At 46.6% G+C, this 21312-nt stretch overlaps 1 protein-coding gene across 1 annotated transcript in view; it reads right to left on the reverse strand.

Moving 5' to 3' along the window:
• Positions 1-4307: 4307 nt before the first annotated feature.
• Positions 4308-21312, reverse strand: part of Gan (gigaxonin) — a 57928-nt gene continuing 40923 nt past the window's right edge. Inside the window, exons 10-11 of the mRNA XM_047530022.1 lie at positions 13173-13282; positions 4308-13086 (exon numbers count right to left, since the gene is read on the reverse strand). Of these exons, the coding sequence (XP_047385978.1) occupies positions 12905-13086; positions 13173-13282 (292 nt within the window). The 3' untranslated portion in view covers positions 4308-12904. The remainder of the gene's footprint in view (positions 13087-13172; positions 13283-21312) is intronic.

Genomic DNA, 21312 nt, shown 5'->3' on the forward strand with positions numbered 1-21312 from the left:
ATTAAATGAAGAAGGTTCGTCCCTTTCCAGAGAGACCGGCAGAGCAGCGGCATCTTTGGGGGTGTGGATGTTGGACTCGGCCTACACTGGGCCCAGCGGCTTGGCGAAGGGACCACTCGTGAGTCGTCCTGTCTCTCTGGACGAGAGCAGCACCCTTCACTGCAGGGTGTGAGGGCGAAGTGCTGGGTGTCTGCCGCACAGGTGTCCCAAACCAGAGTATCGCTCAGCAGCAGCCACCAGGCCCAGCGACCGTGACCGCTGGCCTGGGCGCAATGCCCCTCTGCTGGAGCAGGTGTCCTGGGCATCGCGCTGCGGGCCCAGCTCTCAGGCAGATTTAGCCACACATCAGAAACGAGGGTCTCAGGAGACCCTCCGTTCAGGGTGTCATTACTGGGTTCTCCACTGCCCTCCGTTAGATAAGGAGGAGTTACTGCCCTCGTCCTCTGGACAGGGAAACCTGGAGATCTGGTCTGATTTTAGAGACGAGGAATGGAGGCTGGGTGGACCAGGGCCGAGGAGGTCTCCCGACCCGGGGGTGGGCATGCCAGGCTGGGGGCACATGTGCGTGGCCAGCGTTGCACACCGAGACCTCGGAGCGCTGGCAGGGAACCCGCGTGTTAAGAGGGTGAAGCTCAGGACAGCACCCTGTTTTTTGGGAAGTCAGCACAGACTCCCTGGCAGGGAGGGAGAGACCAAGGTTAAGAGTGTGCGTGGAGTGTGGCTTCCACTGCAAGCCAGCTCTCGGATCAGGTCCGTCACCAGGGCAGAAGGACAACACCGAAGCTCCTGGGGTTGGCAATGCTGACTCAGCAGGAAGCACTTGAACTGGAAGCCATTAGAATGCCTTCCCCATCAAATTGTTTTATTAGGTTATTTAAACAGCTTAAAGACAATTCATTTTGTTCAGTACCTTCTAGAAAATATTTCAAGTTTTAAATGAACTTCCAATACATAAAACAAAATTACTTTACCATACACAAATTTCAGATCAAAATACAACACTCTGTTTCTGTTTTCTTACAGTTATAAAACCCAGTCAATACAAACTACGTAAAAAAGATAAAACACTTTCACTGATCCTTGGTACAAGAGAACAGCACAATGGCAATACGTTCCCACAGCACAGTCCTGTGCTCAGGAGAAGGGATCGACCCCATAGTTACCCCACGACATACCGAAGCATGTAAACAAAGTGCGTGCTACTCAAGAAAGTTAACATATTCTTTTGCATCAGTATTACTTGTAAACCATAAAGCAACTTTGTAAGAAAGGTTACTAATTAAAAATTACTTCGAACTTTGCTAAATTTCATACCAGCAAAGGAATAGAAAATTACTCCACAGAACAAACTGGTACATTTGCATTTGGACCACAAGATGCGCGACATGACATTTCAAAGAAATCAAGTTAGCACAATTTCTCTACTATCCTACTGAATTTGGGGAGTACGATTTCACAAGGGGCAACCTTTTGGTCCTTCAAATATTTCAAGCTTCTTATATAACATCTTTCATTTAGCTTCTGTATGCCTGTTGCAAGTCCCTGTTTTCTAGCAGGAGGGCTCTATGGGTTCCTTCTTACACACTGTGCCACTGCATCTGAATACACGTCCAAGAGGCTGCGGGATTCAAGCTGGAACCATCCTGCATGTACCACGTACCATGTCAGACATGTCAGTCACACAGATTTGGGTTTAACAAGATGGATTTTTTTTTTGAATTTGGCATTTATATAGTCTTTATGGAATTTTCCCTATGGTATTAAAAGCATCAAAGTGACAAGAGTATGCTAAAAACCAGTCCTTTAGCAGGGTGACAGTCACATACCATGCCTGGGACAATACAGGCAGGAGCCACTAGGAGTGAGGTGGGCCACTCTACTGGGCGAGGGCTGCCTGCAGACAGCAGCCCCCGAATTTGGGGGCGTCACACTGAACTCACAATCTTGTTTTACGGGGCCTCCTGGATAGCCTTCTCTCCTAGCAGAAGCCCGACACCCAGACAGCCAGCGAATCTCCAGGGGGCCCATGTGCTGCGCTGGGTCTTTCACAGATGGCACACAGCCACAGCACAAGGGCCGCCCCAGCTTGCCCGTGCGGCTTTGGCAGGGAGGTCAGTGGCGAGCACCCAGGCTTCTGCAGAACCGCCGCGGCCCTGGCGTGTCCGCAACCTGCAGAACCAGCGGCACGGCTGCTCCGCGCCTCTGCAGAAGCCACCTGGTGGTTTTTTGTTCAACGGTCGTCACGGTTCACAAATGGTATGGCATAAAACAGAAGGACCCTCACTCTGTCACCGGTGACTTGAGGTGTACAGGAGGGGGGAGCCGGTAAAAAGCGGGTTAAAAATGGTTCAAAATGAAAAGAGCCCTCACGGGCAGAGAAAGCCCCCATAACCACGCAAATTCTGCTGAACAGTCTGCACTACTCTCAGCTGAGGGCCACCCGACCCATTCCCACAGAAAACCATTCACCTGTGGAGTCTAGATGACCTGTTTTCACGGAGAACTTGAATTTTGAGATGCCCTGTTGGAAAGGGAAGTTTTAATACACCTACCCAGAGATTTGTGCATTTATTTTTTTAAAGCTGATGATACCCTTTTGCCCCATGTACCATGAGTTTTTTTAAACAAAGCCTAAGAGTCAAGTTCAATGAGCTATGCTGAATTAATAGCATATTTTCTAGAGTTTCCTTTGAAGCAAAAATTCCTTCTGACAAAAATACAAAAAGATGGTTTCTCTCATTATAAATGAGCAATTCTGCTTTCTGATTCTACTCCCAACTTGGAGTGCAGGGTGTGTGTAAGTCAGAACTAAATAGGAGAGGAGAAAAGGCCCCAGTCCGCTCTTGGAATGCTCCACAGGACGCTTAGGACAGTCCACCTGGAGCCCCCGCTGTGCTGTGCGGGCAGGACATGGCAGAGTGCTTGTCAAGAGTTTCCAAAAGGCACCCTGGGCCCTGTGCACATCTCGCTGGACAACTGGGGCTGCACAGTGCTTGCTGGGTGCTGGGCGCTGAGGTAGTATGTGAGGCCTGGTGTCTGCCCCTCCCCTGGCTCAGAGAGGAACCCCAGTGGCCTCCAGGGCAGGCGAGCGGGCACCTGCTCTAGGATACAGCTGCACAGGGCTGGGGTGCGTGCGCCGTGGCCGAGCCTCAGAGGAAGAGCCCCGGCTCCAAGTTCAGTCTGGGATGCTGTGGGGCCTGCCAGGCAGGTCTGGCCAGGGAAAGTGCGCACAAAGGCGTACTTGGGGCTGCAGGAGAATGCTGTCCTACAAGCTCCACTAGGCTGAGCTCTTGGACATCACGAGGCTCGGGGGCCAGAAGAGTCATGTCTGTTGTCCTTTTTTTGCTACCTAAGTCGAGCAGTTAGAAAACCAGGAGAAGGGCGATGGAGGGAAAGGGCAGGGGGCAAGGTTACTGCCAAGGGAAGAAGGTGGCTGAAGATGCACGTGAGTGGGGCCACACACCCTCCTCCCTGGGACCGAGTCCCTGAACTGGCAGAGGAAGAGGTGTGACGTGGGAAGGGCCTGTCTTCCCAAAGAGATTCGTCCTCATGGGATCTTTGGGTGGTCAGTGGACACTGGCTCCAACGAAAGGTCCTGACAGGGGATGAGGACTGACTGAGGCATCACGGGCTGTGTTGCCCATGGGTAAAGCTGCTCCTGGTGACCACAGGGTCACCTGTTTCTGGGCAGAGTTCGAGTCAGTGGCTCACCCTTTCCCCAAGAACACAGGGGGCAATCTTTCCCTGGAGCAGGGACAAGACGCACCCACGAGCAGGGCAAGGCGTTTCTGAAGGGAAACAGAGACGCGCCAGCAAGGTGATACCCAGGAGGTGGCGGCAGGCGGCTGAGGGCCTTCCCAGAGCAGGGGCCCAGCCCGCCCACCACGCCGAGGCCTGCTGCCCAGGGCCTCACTTCCGTTTCTGCTTTCTTTTTTAGTTGTCAATGGATCTTTTATTTTATCTATTTACGAGGTGCTGAGGATCTTCCCTAGGGCCTCACACATGCCAGGCAGGTGCTCTACCACTGAGCCACAACCCAGCCCCCAGCTTCGGGCTTCTTAGCACAGGATTTAATCCAAACACACTCAGAGCAAGAATTGTGCTTCCAGTGGATAATACAGGTTAGGGAAATCTCTAGAAGTGTGACCATTCCTGAAAGTTCTGCTGGAATCAACATGAGAGGTGCACATGGTGACAGGTCTGCTGGGGCGGCCACTGGCTGTAGCCAAGAGGCAGAAGAGGTGACAGGTGGAGGGAAGGGAAGGGAGGGGAGGAAGGAACAGGGCTAAGAGCACAAGGAACGTGGACTCTTCTCAACACCCCAAGTCCACACACGAACATGTTTTTTTTTTTTTTTCCAGTTTTGACTAAACAAATGACTGCAGAGCCTTCCACTTGCAAGTCACTCTGGGTTCTTGTTCTCAAGGAAGAAGCTCCCGTGGACTGTCCCAACTGCAGAGTGGCCAAAGGCCCCCACCCACTGTGGGTGTCAGAAGAGGGACTCAGAAGAGCAGAAGGCACCAGCTGATCCCGAGGCAGTACTGCCTGAAAGTCCTAAAGGTGATGAACTAGTTCCATCCCTATAATTCTGCCTGCTGGTCTGAGGGAGGCGCTCTGGAGCGTGCACATCTACTCCTTCTTAAGCCTTCGAAGGCTCTGGTCACAGAGCCCATGTGCCCTGCTGGCACCTTCTCAGATGGTGTATGTAGAGTGGGCAGCTCCGGGCAGGAGGCCCGTGGTCTGGGCAGAGCAAGCAGCAGTGAGCAGAGCCCTTCTCGGCTCATCCCACACAGACAGAGCAGGGCGGCCAGTCTGCGTGCAAATGGGCAGCAGCCACCGCCGGCTCCTTCCCTCTTCCTTGTAGCAGCTATCTTTCTTGGACCCAGACACAGACTTTATATTTTGCCGAGACACTGTAAAGAGCACTGCCGGTCAGAACCACCAACACAGAGCCCTCCTGCACTTGGCGCTGTCTTCTCTATTTTCACACAAAGTTACTAGTGGAAATACTGGCGCCTGCTCCTCTCCCCCGCTGACGGAGAGAGCAAGAACTCTGCCCAGTGTCTCACTGAAGCCTGATCAGCTGGCACGCCAGGCTGCTGCACCCACCAGCCTCAGAATCAGAGCTGAAAGGAAGGGGCGTTATAAAAGGATAAAGACGTTCACTTCTGGTAACAACCTTCTCTATTTGAGGGTACAAAAGTGCATGCACACGCGCATATACACACTCACACACACCACAAATTCGTTGGCTTGTTTGCTTGTTTTTAAGTTTCACATAACATCCAAGTTAAGAGAGTATGGTTTAGGTCTATTGATTTCAAACAAAGATCTAGAAAACATCCAGTTTATTTGACCAATACAGGCCACAACCTTTGATATTTTAATAAAATTTAAAAAAGTTCAATTTTGGTAAAGAATTTTAAGGACTACTAGAGGACTTCATTAGGCAAATTCTGAACAGAGGACTATTTATGAAAACTCTAAATATTCTAAACCCATATTCTGGGATGTTTCAGGTATCTAACATTATCCTGAATATAAATTATTAGAGATGCAGAAGGGGAGAGAGGACACAGGTCCAGAAAGCTGGTAATTTTATAAACACAGACATTGACTTTTTTTTGTTTGGTGCTGGGGATTGTACCCAGGGGCGCTTAATCACAGAGTCACCTCCCCAGCCCTTTTTTGTATTTTATTTAGAGACATGGTCTCACTGAGTTGCTGAGGCTGGCTTTGAACTTGAGACTCTCCTGCCTCAGCCCCCTGAGCCACTGGGATTACAGGCATGTGCCACCACATCTGGCAGACACTTACTTTTTTCTCAGCTGGTAGAAGACACTGGAGTAAAGGAGGCCATGAGGCCTGGGCTACTCGGTGCTGAGCAGCCCCCTGCCGACCCAGTGCCCCTAGGTACCTCCTGACATAATCAATGGGGCAGTGACAGCTGCCACCACTGTGTGCGAGGACTGTCCCTTCTGTCGCTCTGCACGACCTCCTGCAGTCACTCTCCTTCCACAGGCCACAGGCGTGTACCCAGGGCATCCTACTCCTGCAGGGAAGAAACTGAGCTGAGCCTCAGGCTAAAGTGCTTCCCAAGGTCAAGGAGCCTCAGTGGTGGAACCACTGGGCTCACTTAGGAAAGTACATAGATAAAATATTTGAAGGTTTGAGATTTTCTCAAATTTATTAAAATAAGAGAGTTTGGGGCAAAATAAAAGAGCTGGAGTTGGACTTGATCTTGTGGCCACTCCCAGGAACCGTCTTGCGTCTGCCACCAGGTCAGCAGAAGGCTCAAGCTCTGTCACCTGCGAAGCTCTGCTACTCTACCTGGGAGAGCAAGCCCTTTACTCTGAAAAGCACGAGCATACAAATTAAATCTTATTCATGTATAAAGACGATTAAGAGTTAGACTTTATTGGTACTTATTTTATTGGTAATTATGAGTATGCAAGGCTTCAGGAATGGGCATGACTCTGTTGGCCACCAAAGGTTACTGAAGTCTTCCACTGGCCCCAAACTAGGTCATTCCCACAAGAAATATCTCCTGCAAGGGAGGGTCTGTCCGTAACTACTGAGCTCCCAGTCCCTTCCTCCTGACTTAGGAAGTAGGTAGGTGACAGACACTGGTGTGAAGGCAGACAGGAGGAAGCTGAGGGAGAGCCACCAACACATGAGACAAACTAGATTATTCATGACTTTAAGTAAAACACAATTCCATACAGTTGGCCAACCTCAACTGGGGTTGTACTTGGAAACACCTCAGAGTTTGATTTTAAAATCCTCGGTTATCAGGACTAAAGGAGACGAGGAACTTAGTAATGAGTTTTTCTTTCCACCATAATGAGAGAGTCTTGGGAAACAGCAGCACCTTACAGGAAATGAAAAACAGCAGCCTTAGTTCTTAGGTTCCAGACAGTGGGTCCCGATATAGGAGGACACATTTTCCCGTCTGAGCCTAACGGGCATGGAAGCCGAGCCCTCTATTTTACACAGCAGTGGAGTTTAAATAGACTACTTTTCTGCTATATGAAAACAGAGCCTTTTAAAGACTCTTTAAAGTTCAAGTCGAGTTTCAAGTAATGACTTTGCAGTAGCTCTAGGAGAATTATTGTTCCTCCTGATTAAAAGTGCCTATTTTTAAAAAAGTAGTAAAATGGAAAACAGGCCTTGGGGAACTGTGCTCCCTGAGGCTGCTCACCGCTTGCTTTCTGGCTTTTGCTAAAGGACAGAGTGTGTGGAGTTCTTCGACACTGGCAGGGGATCAAGCATAACACTACAAGGCGAGGTAGCTGAGATCACAAAGAACAGGAATCAGTGCATGTGATTCTCACCCAATTAAACTGTGTAACTGGAAAAACCTAATCCAAGTTCTAAGGTTCCTCTTCTTTGTATTTTTCGAGTAAGAACAATAAAACTAAGGAACCTGAACCTGCTATTTGTACTGAAGGGTTAAAAATAAGGCCTTAGTAAACATAACTCACCAAGCAGCAGAAAGATGAACCTGCGTGTACTTGGGATCTGGATGGTCTGAGAGGTCGTTCACTGACATGGGTCCTCCTGCTGGAGACGGTGTCCCACTTCACCTCGCCCAGGCAGGCAGCGGCTGGACTCTGGGATCTTGCCCCTTCTGCCTGTGCCCTCTCTAATTCAAATCACGGTGAGTCAGAAAAGCACAATGCAGGCTTGCTATAAGCAAAATGTTTGTAGGGATGGAAACTCAACAACTTGGAAGAATCAAGAGGATAACCGTATCAAAATGTATCATTAGGCCAGATTTCAGGTGAGTAGCAACTTAAAAAGAATAGTTTTTTTTTTATTTAAAAAAAAAAAGACAAAAAAAATTTCTCATTAAATAATTATAGGATATAGATTTTCTTTATAGTTTTCTCTTTCATGAGGAAGAGTTTTAAAGTCCAATCATTTAAGAACTCCAATGGAAGAACTGAAAAAAACAAACAAAAATCTTGGCTTCACTGTGTGCCGTGGACCATGGGATTCTGAGACGTTCGTGAAGTTCTCATAGGTCTGTAGATGGAACCATCCAAACAAGATGATGCTGGGACATATTTAAAATGATTCTCTGTAGTTTCTATAAGCTACAGAGGACACTTCAGGGATTACAAAAAGCAACTCGACATTCTGAGGGTTTCTTCCCCCTGCCTGTGCCTCTCTGGTGGAAGGGAAGTTCAGGAAGCTTGGCCCTTCACAGGTCACCCTGCCTCTCAGACCCTGACATCTGTGTTCTGACCCTGGTGAGTTCTGAGACTTCCCACTTCTTCTTCTTTTTTTTAGTTGTATATGGACACAATGCCTTTATTTATTTATATGTGGTGCCAAGGATTGAACCCAGTGCCTCACACGTGCTAGACAAGCACTCTACCACTGAGCCAAAACTTCCCACTTCTAAGTGACAAGGAAAACCAAAGATCTTTCAGCTCACACCTGTGTCACTTGTAAAGGACCTGTCTGGGAGTCTACATTGCACTACACATGATTAAACATAATTGTATGTTCAGAAAAATCAAGTAAGAGTCTAATAGGCTGAGTGGTGAACTGATAACCCACAGCCCTGGCTTCTGCTCTTGGTTTCTGCTCCAATCTGAAGTGAGACATGAAGCCACACCTCACCCATCACAGAGATGCGAGGATCAAAGCAGTGTTCTAGAAAAGATTTTGAGCCCATTATAAGAAGCAATAAATAAAACCTAACATTATACATGATAAACATCAGGTGTGCGGGGCACAGGGTCTCAAAAATCTACAGACCACAGGAGACACAGGCTCACTCATTCCTAAATAATGCCCTGTCTCCTTGGAGAGGCCTGTCAGACTGGGAAGGACTCTAAACTTCGCTTCCTCTAACCTGCCTGCACTAGTTTCCCTGCCACACAAGGTCAGCCCATCTGTGCACAAAGTTCTTCATTTAAAATCCAGCGAAGTCACTTTTCAGAGTGGTGAAGAGCATCACTTTGGTAACAAAGATACCATATTCATTCATCAAACATTTACTGACTGCCTACTCTGTGGCAAGCCCTGAGATCAGCAGATGACAAAGGCAGGGTCCTTGCCCAGCCCACGTTCAGCAGCTAGAGAGGGAGAGCGGCATGACATCTGCCCATGGTTAAGCTCCCAGGTGCAAGCTCAATCCTTGGCAGGTGCTCAGTGAGCATCTGTCTGCTGGCCCAGGGGCAGGCTCTGCTACTGCTGACCCATCTGTCACTGCTGTCCTCAGGGTCCCCATGGCTCAGGGACAGCCCTAGAGAGCAGCCTTGCCTGTCCCTCCCAAGGGCAGTTATCTGGGGGTTTCAGTGCCTTTCAGTCCATATGGTGAGAGAGCCACCTCAGTCTTTCCCAGATAATCAAATGTCATCATGTGGCCAGAGGAGCCTCTCAGCAGGAGAGTGGGCACCCTGGAAGGTTACAAGGCAGGGTTCAGCACTCCTTGGGAAACTTCTGGGAGTCTCTGGTTTGGTAGACTGGGTAGGAAGACAAATGGCGCCCCATGGACCAAGGTAGCTGGGCTCCTCCCCAGAAACCTACCTCACTGCCCCTGAGTAACTGAAGTGCCAGAGCTCAGTCCTGTCCCTCACCATGTCCATACAAAGAACATAGTTTCTACGTGAGGCCTAGGGAATCTCCTCCAGTTATAAATCATAAGAACGGAACTTCCAAACCATCAACAAAGGAAGTACCATTTGTAAAGTGGTAGTGCAGCACAGAGCCCACCTCAACACACAACCTGCTGCCCAACACACCCCCACGTGGGTTACCAACTCCTCACACCAGTGAAATACCAAGTTAAATTTCTTAGGCCAAATCTTTTACAGCAAACCAACCCCCGGCTGGTAAATACTGCCTTTGATTCTGCCACGGAAGAGAAATGCAAACACCAAGTAAAACTTATCACAAACTACAAATAATTTCATATTTACAGTCAACATGAATTTAACATAGTAGTATAAACTAAAGGTCAACAGGCTCAAGAATTTATCTGAAGCACCAGGAGACAGTAATATATTGTAGTTTGGAACCACAATTCAAAAAGTAAACATACACACAGACCCACAAGTCACCTGGCACAGCACACACGACAGTGCACAGGCCGCTCAGCACTCATCTCCACCACGCTAGCTCCTCTCACAGGATGTGAGCAGTCTCAAAAAAGCAAACACTGCAATCTTTGAAAAACCCAAGTTTGGATGTGTTAAACGAAGAAACCAACCAACCAACCTGCTTTACACTGCAGTCAAGGAGAGCTCCTTTAAATGTTCACTCCCTCTACCCTGAGACAGCCCAGCCTCCCTCTGTGGTGGGACGAGGAAAACAAATTGCACTTCCCCCGAAGATACTGTAAGACATCCTCAGCCGCCAAATGCAACACACACCTGGTAAAAGTGCCTTGCAGAGAAAGAACCACCCAAAATTTTTCAAGGCATAAGTGGAATGCTAAAACACAAACCTGCATGAAATGAGTTAGAATTTATTTCACAAGGCTGAAAGAAGTGTAATTTACAAAAAAGTCAAGGTTAATTTTGGAACATAATAAAATTCAACACAGCCCTACACTTCAACACAATAGTACTGTATCTATGTACACTAAAGGAATAGTTTGGCACTTAGCAGCTTCTGTTATTGCATCCCATATTAAGTGGCAAATTTATTTTATAAAACATTATATAATTTCTGCAGCTACAGTGTCAAAGAACTAAATTAAAAAAAAAGATTTTTTAAAGTGAACTGACCAAGTCACGCAGGCACTGATAACATTGCAATAGGACTCACTCATTCCTAAACAACGCACTGTCTCCTCAGAGAGGCCTGACAGACTGGGAAGGACTCTCAACTCCAGGAGTTGGAGAACGCGCTGCTGCCTCCCATGGTAACGGTGCCAGGACACTGGAACGAGCCATGACTAGCTTCTGAGTGTGCAGATCGTCCACCAAAGCACATTCACTTTCTCGGCAATCTGTTTCCTCTAAAACGAGTATCTAACTGTAAAAAGAAAGTGCTCTTTCTTTGCAGTGGCCACACAGCACGGGGAGAATGTGCGGACAGCAGTTGGCTGATACACGCTGCTATTCCACGCCCAGCTCTGACCCCGTCTTTGATGGGATGCATCCACGTACGCATGCCTGGCCTGTGCCTCTGTGCGCAAGGTGCAAACGCTAAGCCTCCTCCTCCCTGGCACCTCCTGGCCACACTGGGGAGTTAAGGTGCCACACTAACATCCTTCAGGACCCCAGGCCTGGCCTCTTGTAGTGACTTTTGTGTTAACTGACTTCCAGCAGGTATATGAAAAAACCTGCAGGGAGTTCACCCTTTTTTATGTCCATGGGTGGGGAACACACAAGCAATGTTTCATATGCATGTTAACTGCATACAAACATTCCCTACATGGAAGATATTCCTGTTCTCAATTTATAACCAAAGGATGTATTTATACATTTAATAATTATTAAGACAAAATGCTGCTTCTTAGAGCCATATTCTAAGAGAAAAAAAAGTTATAGAAAACAATTAGAAATGAAGTATTCTATATTAAATTGATTAGAAATTTGATATTGCATAAAATTCAAACTATGAAGTAATCAAACACTTTGAAGTCCCTGATTTCACACCAAGGTGGTATAATTTGAATGGAAAACAAAATATCATACAAGGTAAGTTCCACTAATGAAAGAACTCTTCTCTGGGAAGTGGGGTGGAGTGGTTGAGGTGGGAATGAGTGACAGGAAAGGAGGGAAAGAGAAAAAGAGTAATTGCTCTACTATGAACAGAATGAAATCAAGTTGAGGTAGTTTATTCTACCAGCCAAACGTTACGCGTAGCATAATTTGTCTAAAACTCTTACCAGCGAACGGCATTGGGAATATTCTATTACAAAGACCAGATTCTCAACACAGATTCCGCACTCTAAGACACGTTTTCAAATTCTAAACAGTAGTAAACAAGACTGTGTGCTTTCGGACAGATTATATTAAAAAGGTTTTGATCCCTACGTATTTTATCTGGACAGTTTTTTTTTTTTTTTTAAAGTCATAGCAGACCTTTATTATTTATCTGACTCAGGTCTTTCCTTTATAAAATCTCCTATCCACTCACACTTACAAAATGGTTTGATCAATTGGAAAGGAAGAATGGCACTGCGAGGTCCATCACAACTCCAAGTACTACCCCAGCAAGTACGGCAGACACATCTTAATCTAAAATGAGAGAAGTTAGCCACTGCCTTAAGTTCGCACAGAGCTGTGACCTGACTCATCAATTTACAGGATCTTTACACGACTAAGACAAAACATCATGAGAGAGAAATTTTATCTCAGTTTCAATTCATCATAATACAGTCTTAAAAAGAGTCTTATGACAGAGCACTAGTAATAAATGGAGACTAACTGGCATTGAGTCCAATCTAACATTTTAGGCACAAATTCACTGGACAGGGTTAGGCATAATATATCCTTCCAAGTGCAGTAGAAAAGCAATCTTGGTTTGCTTGGATGTGTTGATTTGCATATACGGATTTTCTGTTTGTTTACCAAAGCCACGTGCTGAACACAGCAGTCAGTCAGACATGAGTTCCCTTCAGGGAAAATGCACCTCAGTGTTTTAACTTGGATACATCTTACCAATTCCCACTCCCTCTTCCTTTTGATATTAATTAGCTCCACGGTATACGGACACAAATCCTTGGAGGAACTGATTCCTCCAGGCAGTCTTTCAGCAGTGACATGGTCTCCAAACAAGAGCAGAAGCTCAAGCTCCTAAGCACTATAAGACCCCCGCGGAGTTACCATACCGAAGCCCAGCACACAGCAAGTTTAGCTGCATCTCTGTTCCCCTTTCCGTCCAGTTATGTGATGGTGCACTTGGGGCAGGACCTCGCTTTCTGCTCTGCATCTCTTCAAGGTGAATGAACACGAATTCGGAATAAGCCTTGCTGAAGCTGCAGGCGGAAAAGCTTGCAATTTGCAATACGTAAGGCCGCACACCCTGTGCGGCGAAGGTCGGATGGAAGGAGTGGCTTTGTGTGGTGCCAGGTCCCTGTGCTTCTTTTAAACTCACGTACATAGTCGTAGTTGGTACCTAAACCATGAAAGTAAGCAATGGTGAGACCACACACCAAGAAGCACCAAGAAACAGCTCCAAGAAAATTACTGTAGCGTTCTAACCTGTATCAAGATCTCCAATAACATAGATACTGGCTCCTATGGGTACAGCTCCATAAACGAAAGAGGAGCTGGCAGGGATGCACAAATTCTGGTCATTCAGATAGATCCACCTGAAAACAAAGCCACAGGACAACATTAAGGAAAGAAGACTTGACTGTGACCTTCAGGAAGACTAAGAGATGGGAAAACTTGGTGAGCCACAACAGTACTGGGCATCCAGCACTCTTCACCCTCCCACTCCACCTCTAGGGGGCTGCTGTTGTGCTTCCTGTCACTGCAGAGGGGAGCTCTGCCTGGGCTAGAGGGCGGATGCCACTCCATGAGGACAAGCACCCTGCCTTCCAAAGTGTGCTGCATTACACGCTCAAGTTAGCAGTGCGTGGAGTCCTTACGGCTTGGTATTATCGTCAGTTCTGGGTACTGTCAGTCTCGTAAGAATTTTAGCCATTTCCCTGAAGACCAATGATGATAAGCATCTTTGTATGAGCTCACTGGCCACTTTATCTATCTTCTTTTGTGAAATATAAGTTCAAAGACTTGCTTATTTTTAAAATTGGGGTTATTACCTTCTTAGTAAATTCTAAGATCCTCTGAACTGAGTGAGTACAAAGACCTTGTGAGACACAAGCATTATGAATACTCTTCCCCTGTATGTACTGTGTCTTTTTTCTTAATGGAATCTTTTGAGAAACAGATGTTTTTAATTTGATATCTGTTTTCTGCTTTTATAGTCATGTTTTTGGTGTCCTTCTAGGAAATCTGTGCCTCCCCCAAGGTTTTATAGATTTTTCTCCTATGCATTCTTCTGGAACTTTATGGATTGAGCTTCTACATTTAGGTCTAGGATATGTTTCAAGTTCATTTTTACATATGGTATGAGTCAAAGTTCTCTTTTTTTCATACAGATAGCTAACTGTCCCAGCGCCACTGCTGAAGGCTTTTCTTTCCCCTCTGGAAATCAATTCAATAACCACTAAAGATTGAGAGCTCCTGGAACAAGTGGTTGATTCTGGAGCAGAGGCAAAAAAGAGCACAAGATGAGCCTGTAGCACCCTGTGGTGCCAAAAGGAAAGTCCTTCAAACAGGAGGAGGCACAGCATGAGGTGCAGGAGTCAGAGGGAGCAGCCCCCAAGCACCAACACAGAGCCATTGGAGCAAGAAGAGCGCGCGGCAGGACTGAATCTATACCTCACGGAATAAAATAAATACCTGTGCATCAGACCAAAATGAAAAACAGAAAAACCGTTAAAATAAGAGGAAGGGGGAGGTTTCCTTTACAGAATTCCAACTGACAAACGCAGAAGGAACAAGGAAAGCAATGTCCCCACTAGGCAGACACCAGAGTGATGAATGTGGCCTGTATCTGCTGGGCCTACATCAGTGGTCGGCGCTTAGAGAAGCAGTGTACTTGCATGTGCTCAAAGGACCTCCTCCCAGACACTTACTAATCTCACTGGGAAAGCAGTAACTCTCCTGAGAAGGAAGCCCAGGGACACCACCTCCACCTGCTGATCCAGGCTAAGGCATTCACGATTGAGCTCACACGTACAATTCTCCTCATCTGCTGCAGAGAACGTAATATTACTTCCGTGCTGTTACCAAAAGGACAATCCTAGGATAACCACAAGAAACCATGAGCTCAACTCAAATTAAGAGACATTCTAGGAAAACACCTGACTGATCTTCAGGAGTCTCAAGGTCAGAGCGGATGAGGAGACCAAGGAATGCAATGTCACAGTCTACAGGACACCAAGGGAGCATGGCGACCGGATGCATGTAGGATCCTGGACCAAATGCAGAGCAGAGAAGATGCCAATGGAAACGGGGTGAAGTTCCAGGAGCCTGGATCTGAGTTGACCCACGCAGTGTGAATCTCCCAGTTGTGCTGCTTGCACTCTGCTCACAGAGGGTGTTAATGTTAGGAGAAGCAGAAGGAAGGCCTTATGGGAACTCCGAGACTATTTCTGCAACTTTTCTACAAATCTAAAACTGTTCCAGAATGAAAGCTGTTTTGCTTTCTTTTAAAAAAGTAGAACTAAGCTTTGCAATGTAGTTATGTTCACTCAGGGTAATTTGACCAAGCGATTTCCTGTTAATAGCTGACAGGCATGCTGTCACAGTGGATGTCAGTAGGACCTCAGGATTTCAAGGTGACAATGGCCTCTGGTGCACACAGATTTGCAGGCATTGTTCTGGGCCTGGCTCACTATGCTGTGCCAGCACCTTAGGTTTAGAGTACTTCCGTGTTGAACATCACTAAAATTATTTCAAAAAGAGCACCATTTTTATCCAATGGGCACTCTCCCCAGATTGTTACAAAGTAGTTAGCTTCCATATTTTGAATTTCAAGAAGGTGCACAGTGCATTGTCCAAGATCGTAAACAACTCAAAAGCAAAAACGAGTGGCCATATTCCTAAATGGATGCTTGTAATACTTGATCCATTTATCATCCGAATGCTGACTGGTGTCAGGTAGTTTGTTGGGGCTGAGAATATACATTTTGATCCTTGCTTCTAAAATACCTCCAATGAAAAGGAAAAAGAAAAAACTAAGAGCGCTCAATGAAAAGTAAAAAAGGGAGATCCTGAACAAGCCTTTGAAAGAAAGAGTTTAGAAAAATGTCAAACTACAATCCTGGCTCATGCACATCTTATTTCACATCTTCAGGGGTAAACATTATTAAACCTCAGCACTTAAGTTCCTCCCAGGTTCTGAATCAAAGCTGTTGAGTACCACTGGGCCTTGTCCGTAGCTGAGCCAGGACCACCTAACAGGCCCCTCTGGGCGAAGCCGTGGGCAGGTGAGCGGCACTCCCACGTGAGGCTATGTGGGATGGCGCTGCTGCAAAAGCTCACTGGAGCACAGCGATGCTTCCCGGCAATTTTGGTGAGCTGAGAATGTAACAAAATTCATTCCTGGAATAATGGTACGAAGCAGAAAAAAGGGGCCTATATAGATGACCTACTGAATGTGGTCCTCAGCATTATCAATGATGCAGAATTCCTGGTTTAAAAAAAAAAGCCTAGGGGATTGATATTATGGGATGTAATGCTGAGGCTTTAAGTGAAATGGAACTTGGAAATTTCACTGGACCACAGATTGAGCTGCTGCTGCTCATCAGCAGGTAGGAAGGTTTAGAATACCGTTGATCACTTCACTGCCTTTGGAAACTCTGCTACCTGAGCCTTTATTTCCCTGTCTGTAAATTGGGCACCTCAAGTACCTGCTGTGGGGTGAAACGAGCCGTGCATGGTGTCCAGTATGCTGTGCTAGTTCAGTTGCTGCCAGTCATTTCTATGAGGAACGAGGCAACACCATGCATTCACAGCCAGGTTTTCAAACACTGGCTATCAGTACTTGGAGGCCACAATGACTCCCCTAAGAATGACACTTTGAAATACAGCAGGAACTGCAGCAGTGAGCTTCAGAGAGGCAAAGGACAGGAAAGGAGAGACGGCAAGAGCTCTGGGGAAGGCCATGAGAGGGGAGAGAAGCAAGCTTTCATGAGGTGTCTGCTTCTCAACCCAGTGCTGCTGCAGGTACCAGTTAAAATCTCTGGACAAAACACAAAACACAGCTACCACGGGGCTTTGGTTTGGGGAAGAAAATGAAAGTTGAGTGAACAACCCCGTGGAGTGAGTTTCCCATTCCTTTGTAGTTTTCTCTTAAGGCAGTGTGAGGTGGCAGCGCTGGGTAGTTAAACCTGGCTGCCTCTCTGGCTGCAGGAATCGGGAGCCCTAGTGTGGGTGGAGGACCCCAGTGAGAACAGGCACGGAGGAAACCTTCATGGACAACCATTCACTCATCTCAAGTCTTCTTCCGAGTCTGGGACCATGTGCACCTGTAACTGAGGATTACAGAGTTGAAATGAGAGCTGTTGCCACCCATCACAGGTAGGGCAGCCTGCTTTCTGAACATGCTAACTTCCTTCTGAAACTCTTAGTGCCACGCTCTACACCCAATCAAGAAAATTCAGGGCCTCAACAATATAATATTAACAATGTCCAGGATGCAATCCAGAATTACTCAACAAAAGAAGAGCCAGAAAAATGAGAAACCATTCTCAAGGGAATAAACAATCAACAGACGCCAAGTCTGAGATGACTCAGATGCTGGGACTGTCAGGCAGAGAGCTGAAGGCAGCCACCATGACCACGCTCAGCAAGGGGAAGGAAAGCGGGCTTATGTTGAAAAGATGCCAATTTCAGAACAGAAGGAATGAAAAAACAAAACCAAAAAACAACAAACAAAACCCTAAAAACAAATTACACAAAGACTTTAGAACTGAAAAGATAATATTTGAAATAAGAATTCTGCTTGATGGTCCTAACAACAGAGTGGAGATTGTAAAGGAAAGCAGCAGTTAGCTTAGGACAGAGCAGTAGGAATCATCCAGCCAGATGAAGGGGAAAGAAAATATTCCATGCCAAGTGACAACGAAGAGAAAATGTAGTCGGAATGTCTGGGGCACAGCTTGAGTGGCGTTTTGTGGGGAACCTGAGGCCTCAGACCTGCAAGTTAGGAAGCAAACAGGGCCGCCATGGTGATCTGGACGAGGAAGGCCAAAAGAAACCTGAAGTCAGTCAGAATGGGAAAGAATGGAGCCAAATCAGCAGCTGGCTCTGTCCACAGAAGGCGGAGAGGAGGGGCCCCTCTGCCTCCTGCTGCAGGGCCGTGTGCAGCCAGCATGCACCTCCCTTAAACTTCTCTGGTGCCTGCACCCCGTGCTCTGCTTGCCAGGGAGCACAGCACGCTCCCCAGTGCGATAATCTCTTCAAAGGCTGGGAGGAATCTTCTCAACTTGTTCCTTCCTTGGGACCTTCTCTCGGCCTAAATTAGAAGCTGTGTTTCTAATACCAGCTATTTATGCATTCTTTTTTCATTTTTTTGTGCTGGGGAACTGAACTGAGGGCCTTGTGTATGCACCCCCCAACCCCTATTTCTGCATTATTTCGAGTTCATCCTTTTTAGTAGGTGACCACTTCTTACTAGTTAATAATCAAGTGTATTATGTTTTCCCTGTTCAAATGACAGGCGCGGCTTCTGTCTCCTGACTGGAATCTGTGGTCAAGAGGTGTTCGGCTTCCAGAGGCACCTGAAGTACCTGCAGCTCCCCAGGAGCAAGCGCTGGTGAACAAGGCAGAACGACGTGATCGAATCTCATGGACTCATATATGGCAGAGGTAGGACTGACCCGAATCCATGGTGAGACATGCAGGTTAATGCTGGTTCTGCCAGGTAAAAGCGGATGGCTTCTGGTGAGCCTTACAAATCAGCAGGAATTAAAAACATCGTCTAGGCCCACAGCTGCAGGGAAAGGCCTGGGACCACGCTGCATAAAGATGCCACCTTTTTGTCAAGGTACTACATCTGGGATGGAATCTTCGATCAGTATGACCACCCGATTAAGTTTATGACATTGCAGTCATTCTCCAGGACCCACCTGTCACGTCTACCTCTTCTAGGTGAATTATATAGGGTTGTGGAAGCTATCATCATGCCTGTATTTTCAAGTCTTTGATGGTGGCATAATCCGTCAGTTTCCCCAGGATGCAGTTATTTCCCATTTTCTGCGTTGGTGGGAATTAGAGTTCCAGGGATCCACTCAGCCCTTCCTGCCAGGGTGGCTGCTAATCCCTGGCTCAGAAACCAACATGAGATTCTGCCAGGTGTCACGCATACCTATTCCAATCATACATTCTGGGATGAAAAGATGAAACCGACAGATTTGAACTTCAAGCGGGGGCAGAGGGTGAGCAAATGCAAAGGCAGCCAGAGCAAGTGGGAAGGCTGCCGTCTCGGGGCATGTGAAAAGAGGACCCAGGAGGAGACTGGCAACCTCTTCAGGCTCAGATCACGACGCTGAGGAGGAGGCTGAGTACGGGTATGTGGAGCTGAGACTGACAGGAAAGGGTGAAGAGTCTGAGCAGGGGGTGAGGTGGCCCAGGCGGGCTCGCCAAGGCCGGTCTGAGGCTGAGGACGCTGTGCACGCAGAGGTGTGTTGAGAAACCTTGCAGAGCACAGGAAAGACAGACATGGCAGTGAGGACCAGCAGCACTTTCTGAGTATGGCGGCCGGGAGGATGGCAGTGTTGTTAACAGGACAGGACGCAGGGGCAGGAAGAGGAAGCCTCCCTCGGCTGAGTCGCTGCCAGGACTTGGTAAGAACTTACGGAGATTTCCCTGCCTTCCTTCTAACAGTTTTGTTTTTATTCAGAAACACAGAAAATAATAAGATATGGCATTTTTCCAGGAAAGTTTTAACCTAAAAATAGGGAACAAAGACAGGAAAGACAAGAGATTACTTAAAAACAATCTAAATGGTCTCTAGTCTAATACAGATTGCTCCTCTGGCAATAGTTTCCATAATATGCAATTAGAACGTGCATGGAACACTGGGTCTTTTAAGAAATGAATGACTCCTATATGTTATTTTTGTAGATATTTAAGAAAAAGCCTATAGTCTTTAAGCTAACAGAGTGGGGTGGTGAAAAGGAGGACTGGAGAGCCAGAATACCTGAGTTTGAATTTCAGAGCTGCCACGATCACCACTCTGGGCTCTGGTTTCCTCATATGTGAAATAGGACTAATTATAGAATCTCCACCGCAGAGGGCTGCTCTGAAATCCAGAGAGTTAAGTGACTGACACATGGCACTCGCTATCACATATAAGCATCCTACATGCTATGTTGACGAGAGAACTTAGCTCTCTTCATTCTGTTTATAAATGAACCTAACAGCCTAGAAATAAGGAAGATGAAGATGTAGAAACATTTTTTTTTTTTTTGTACTAGGGATCAAACCCAGAGGTGCTTAACCACTGAGGCACATCCCTAGTCCTTTTTTATCTTTTATTTTGAGATAGGGTTTTGCTAAGTTGTTTAGGGCTTTGCTAAGTTGCTGAAGCTGACCCTGAACTTATCCTTCTGCCTCAGCCTCCTGAATCACGGGGATTACAGTTGTGGGTCACCGTACCAGCCAAGAGGTAGGAATACTATTTAAAAGTGCTTTTAAATAGCAATGAAAGAGTGAGACTTTTATGTTTAATAACTATGAACTTAAAGCACATAATAAAGTCCATCAACTACAAACATGAAACAGACTGATAGAATTATAAAGGTCCTAGCATTTTCTAGCAAATTAAGTGGTAGGATGAGAAACTCCACAATGAGAACAGAGACAGAAAGTGGTAAAAATCTAAGTGGGAGTTATGCTTCATACTGTCTGAAAAGTAATTCAGTCTTTATAAAACAGCTTTACACCAAACATATTGCTACTGCTTATAACTGGAGGACTTTCTCGAAACTGTCTGGGGCAGGAAATTAACACACCACTCCCTACCAGGGCAGCGAGCCTCAGCAGCACATTCAGGAAGGGGCAGTGCAGCTTTCCAGTTCTCTGCCCGCCCCGCTTAAAAAATGCCTCTGAACGCTCTCACACTTGGTCTAATGCAGTTTTCTGACAGTTTACCCCTACAATTGGAAACAAAAAAGCTATGAAAATATCCTAAGTTTAAAGTACATTAAAAATCAGGTAGCATTTAGAGGTATTTCTAACATTTGGGATGTGTTCACTGTTTGCCGTAGTCTAAAACAATATGAAACGAAACACTGTATTATGGCACCCCCTTCTGGTAACGACTGAGACTACACTCAGCGCAGCAGTGTCCCCTCAGGATCTGAAGGTACCTCTGCAGTAAGAGTTCCGCAGTTTCATGGTTACAACAGGATATATGAAGGAGGGGAAGGAGGAAGTCTGTCCCCTACAAGGTGCCCAAGGCAATCTGCCAGACCTCTAAGAACCTCAGATGCCACATTCCATCCACATGACTGACATCTGAAGGACTGTGACAGAGGCCGGCACGAGGCTGGAAGCCAAGATGCAAAGTGACTAGGAAGGACCTTGCCCTGAAGGTGTTTATGATTAGTAGTTATAAGCCCAGAGAGATGTGTACGGAGACTTGGGGAATCACAGACTGAGGGACCCAGTTCAGACTGGAAAATGGGATGCAGCTTTCCCCAGGCTGCGTAAGCAGTGACATAAGCATAGTTTTGGAAAAGGTCAGACAGAATGAAACAGTAGGAAGGGAGACTGTAGGCAAAAGGAGCAACACACAAAGTACAGCTGAAATAATCATACA

The sequence above is a fragment of the Sciurus carolinensis genome, chromosome 16 (assembly GCF_902686445.1).
Source record: "Sciurus carolinensis chromosome 16, mSciCar1.2, whole genome shotgun sequence".
Lineage (NCBI taxonomy): Eukaryota > Metazoa > Chordata > Mammalia > Rodentia > Sciuridae > Sciurus > Sciurus carolinensis.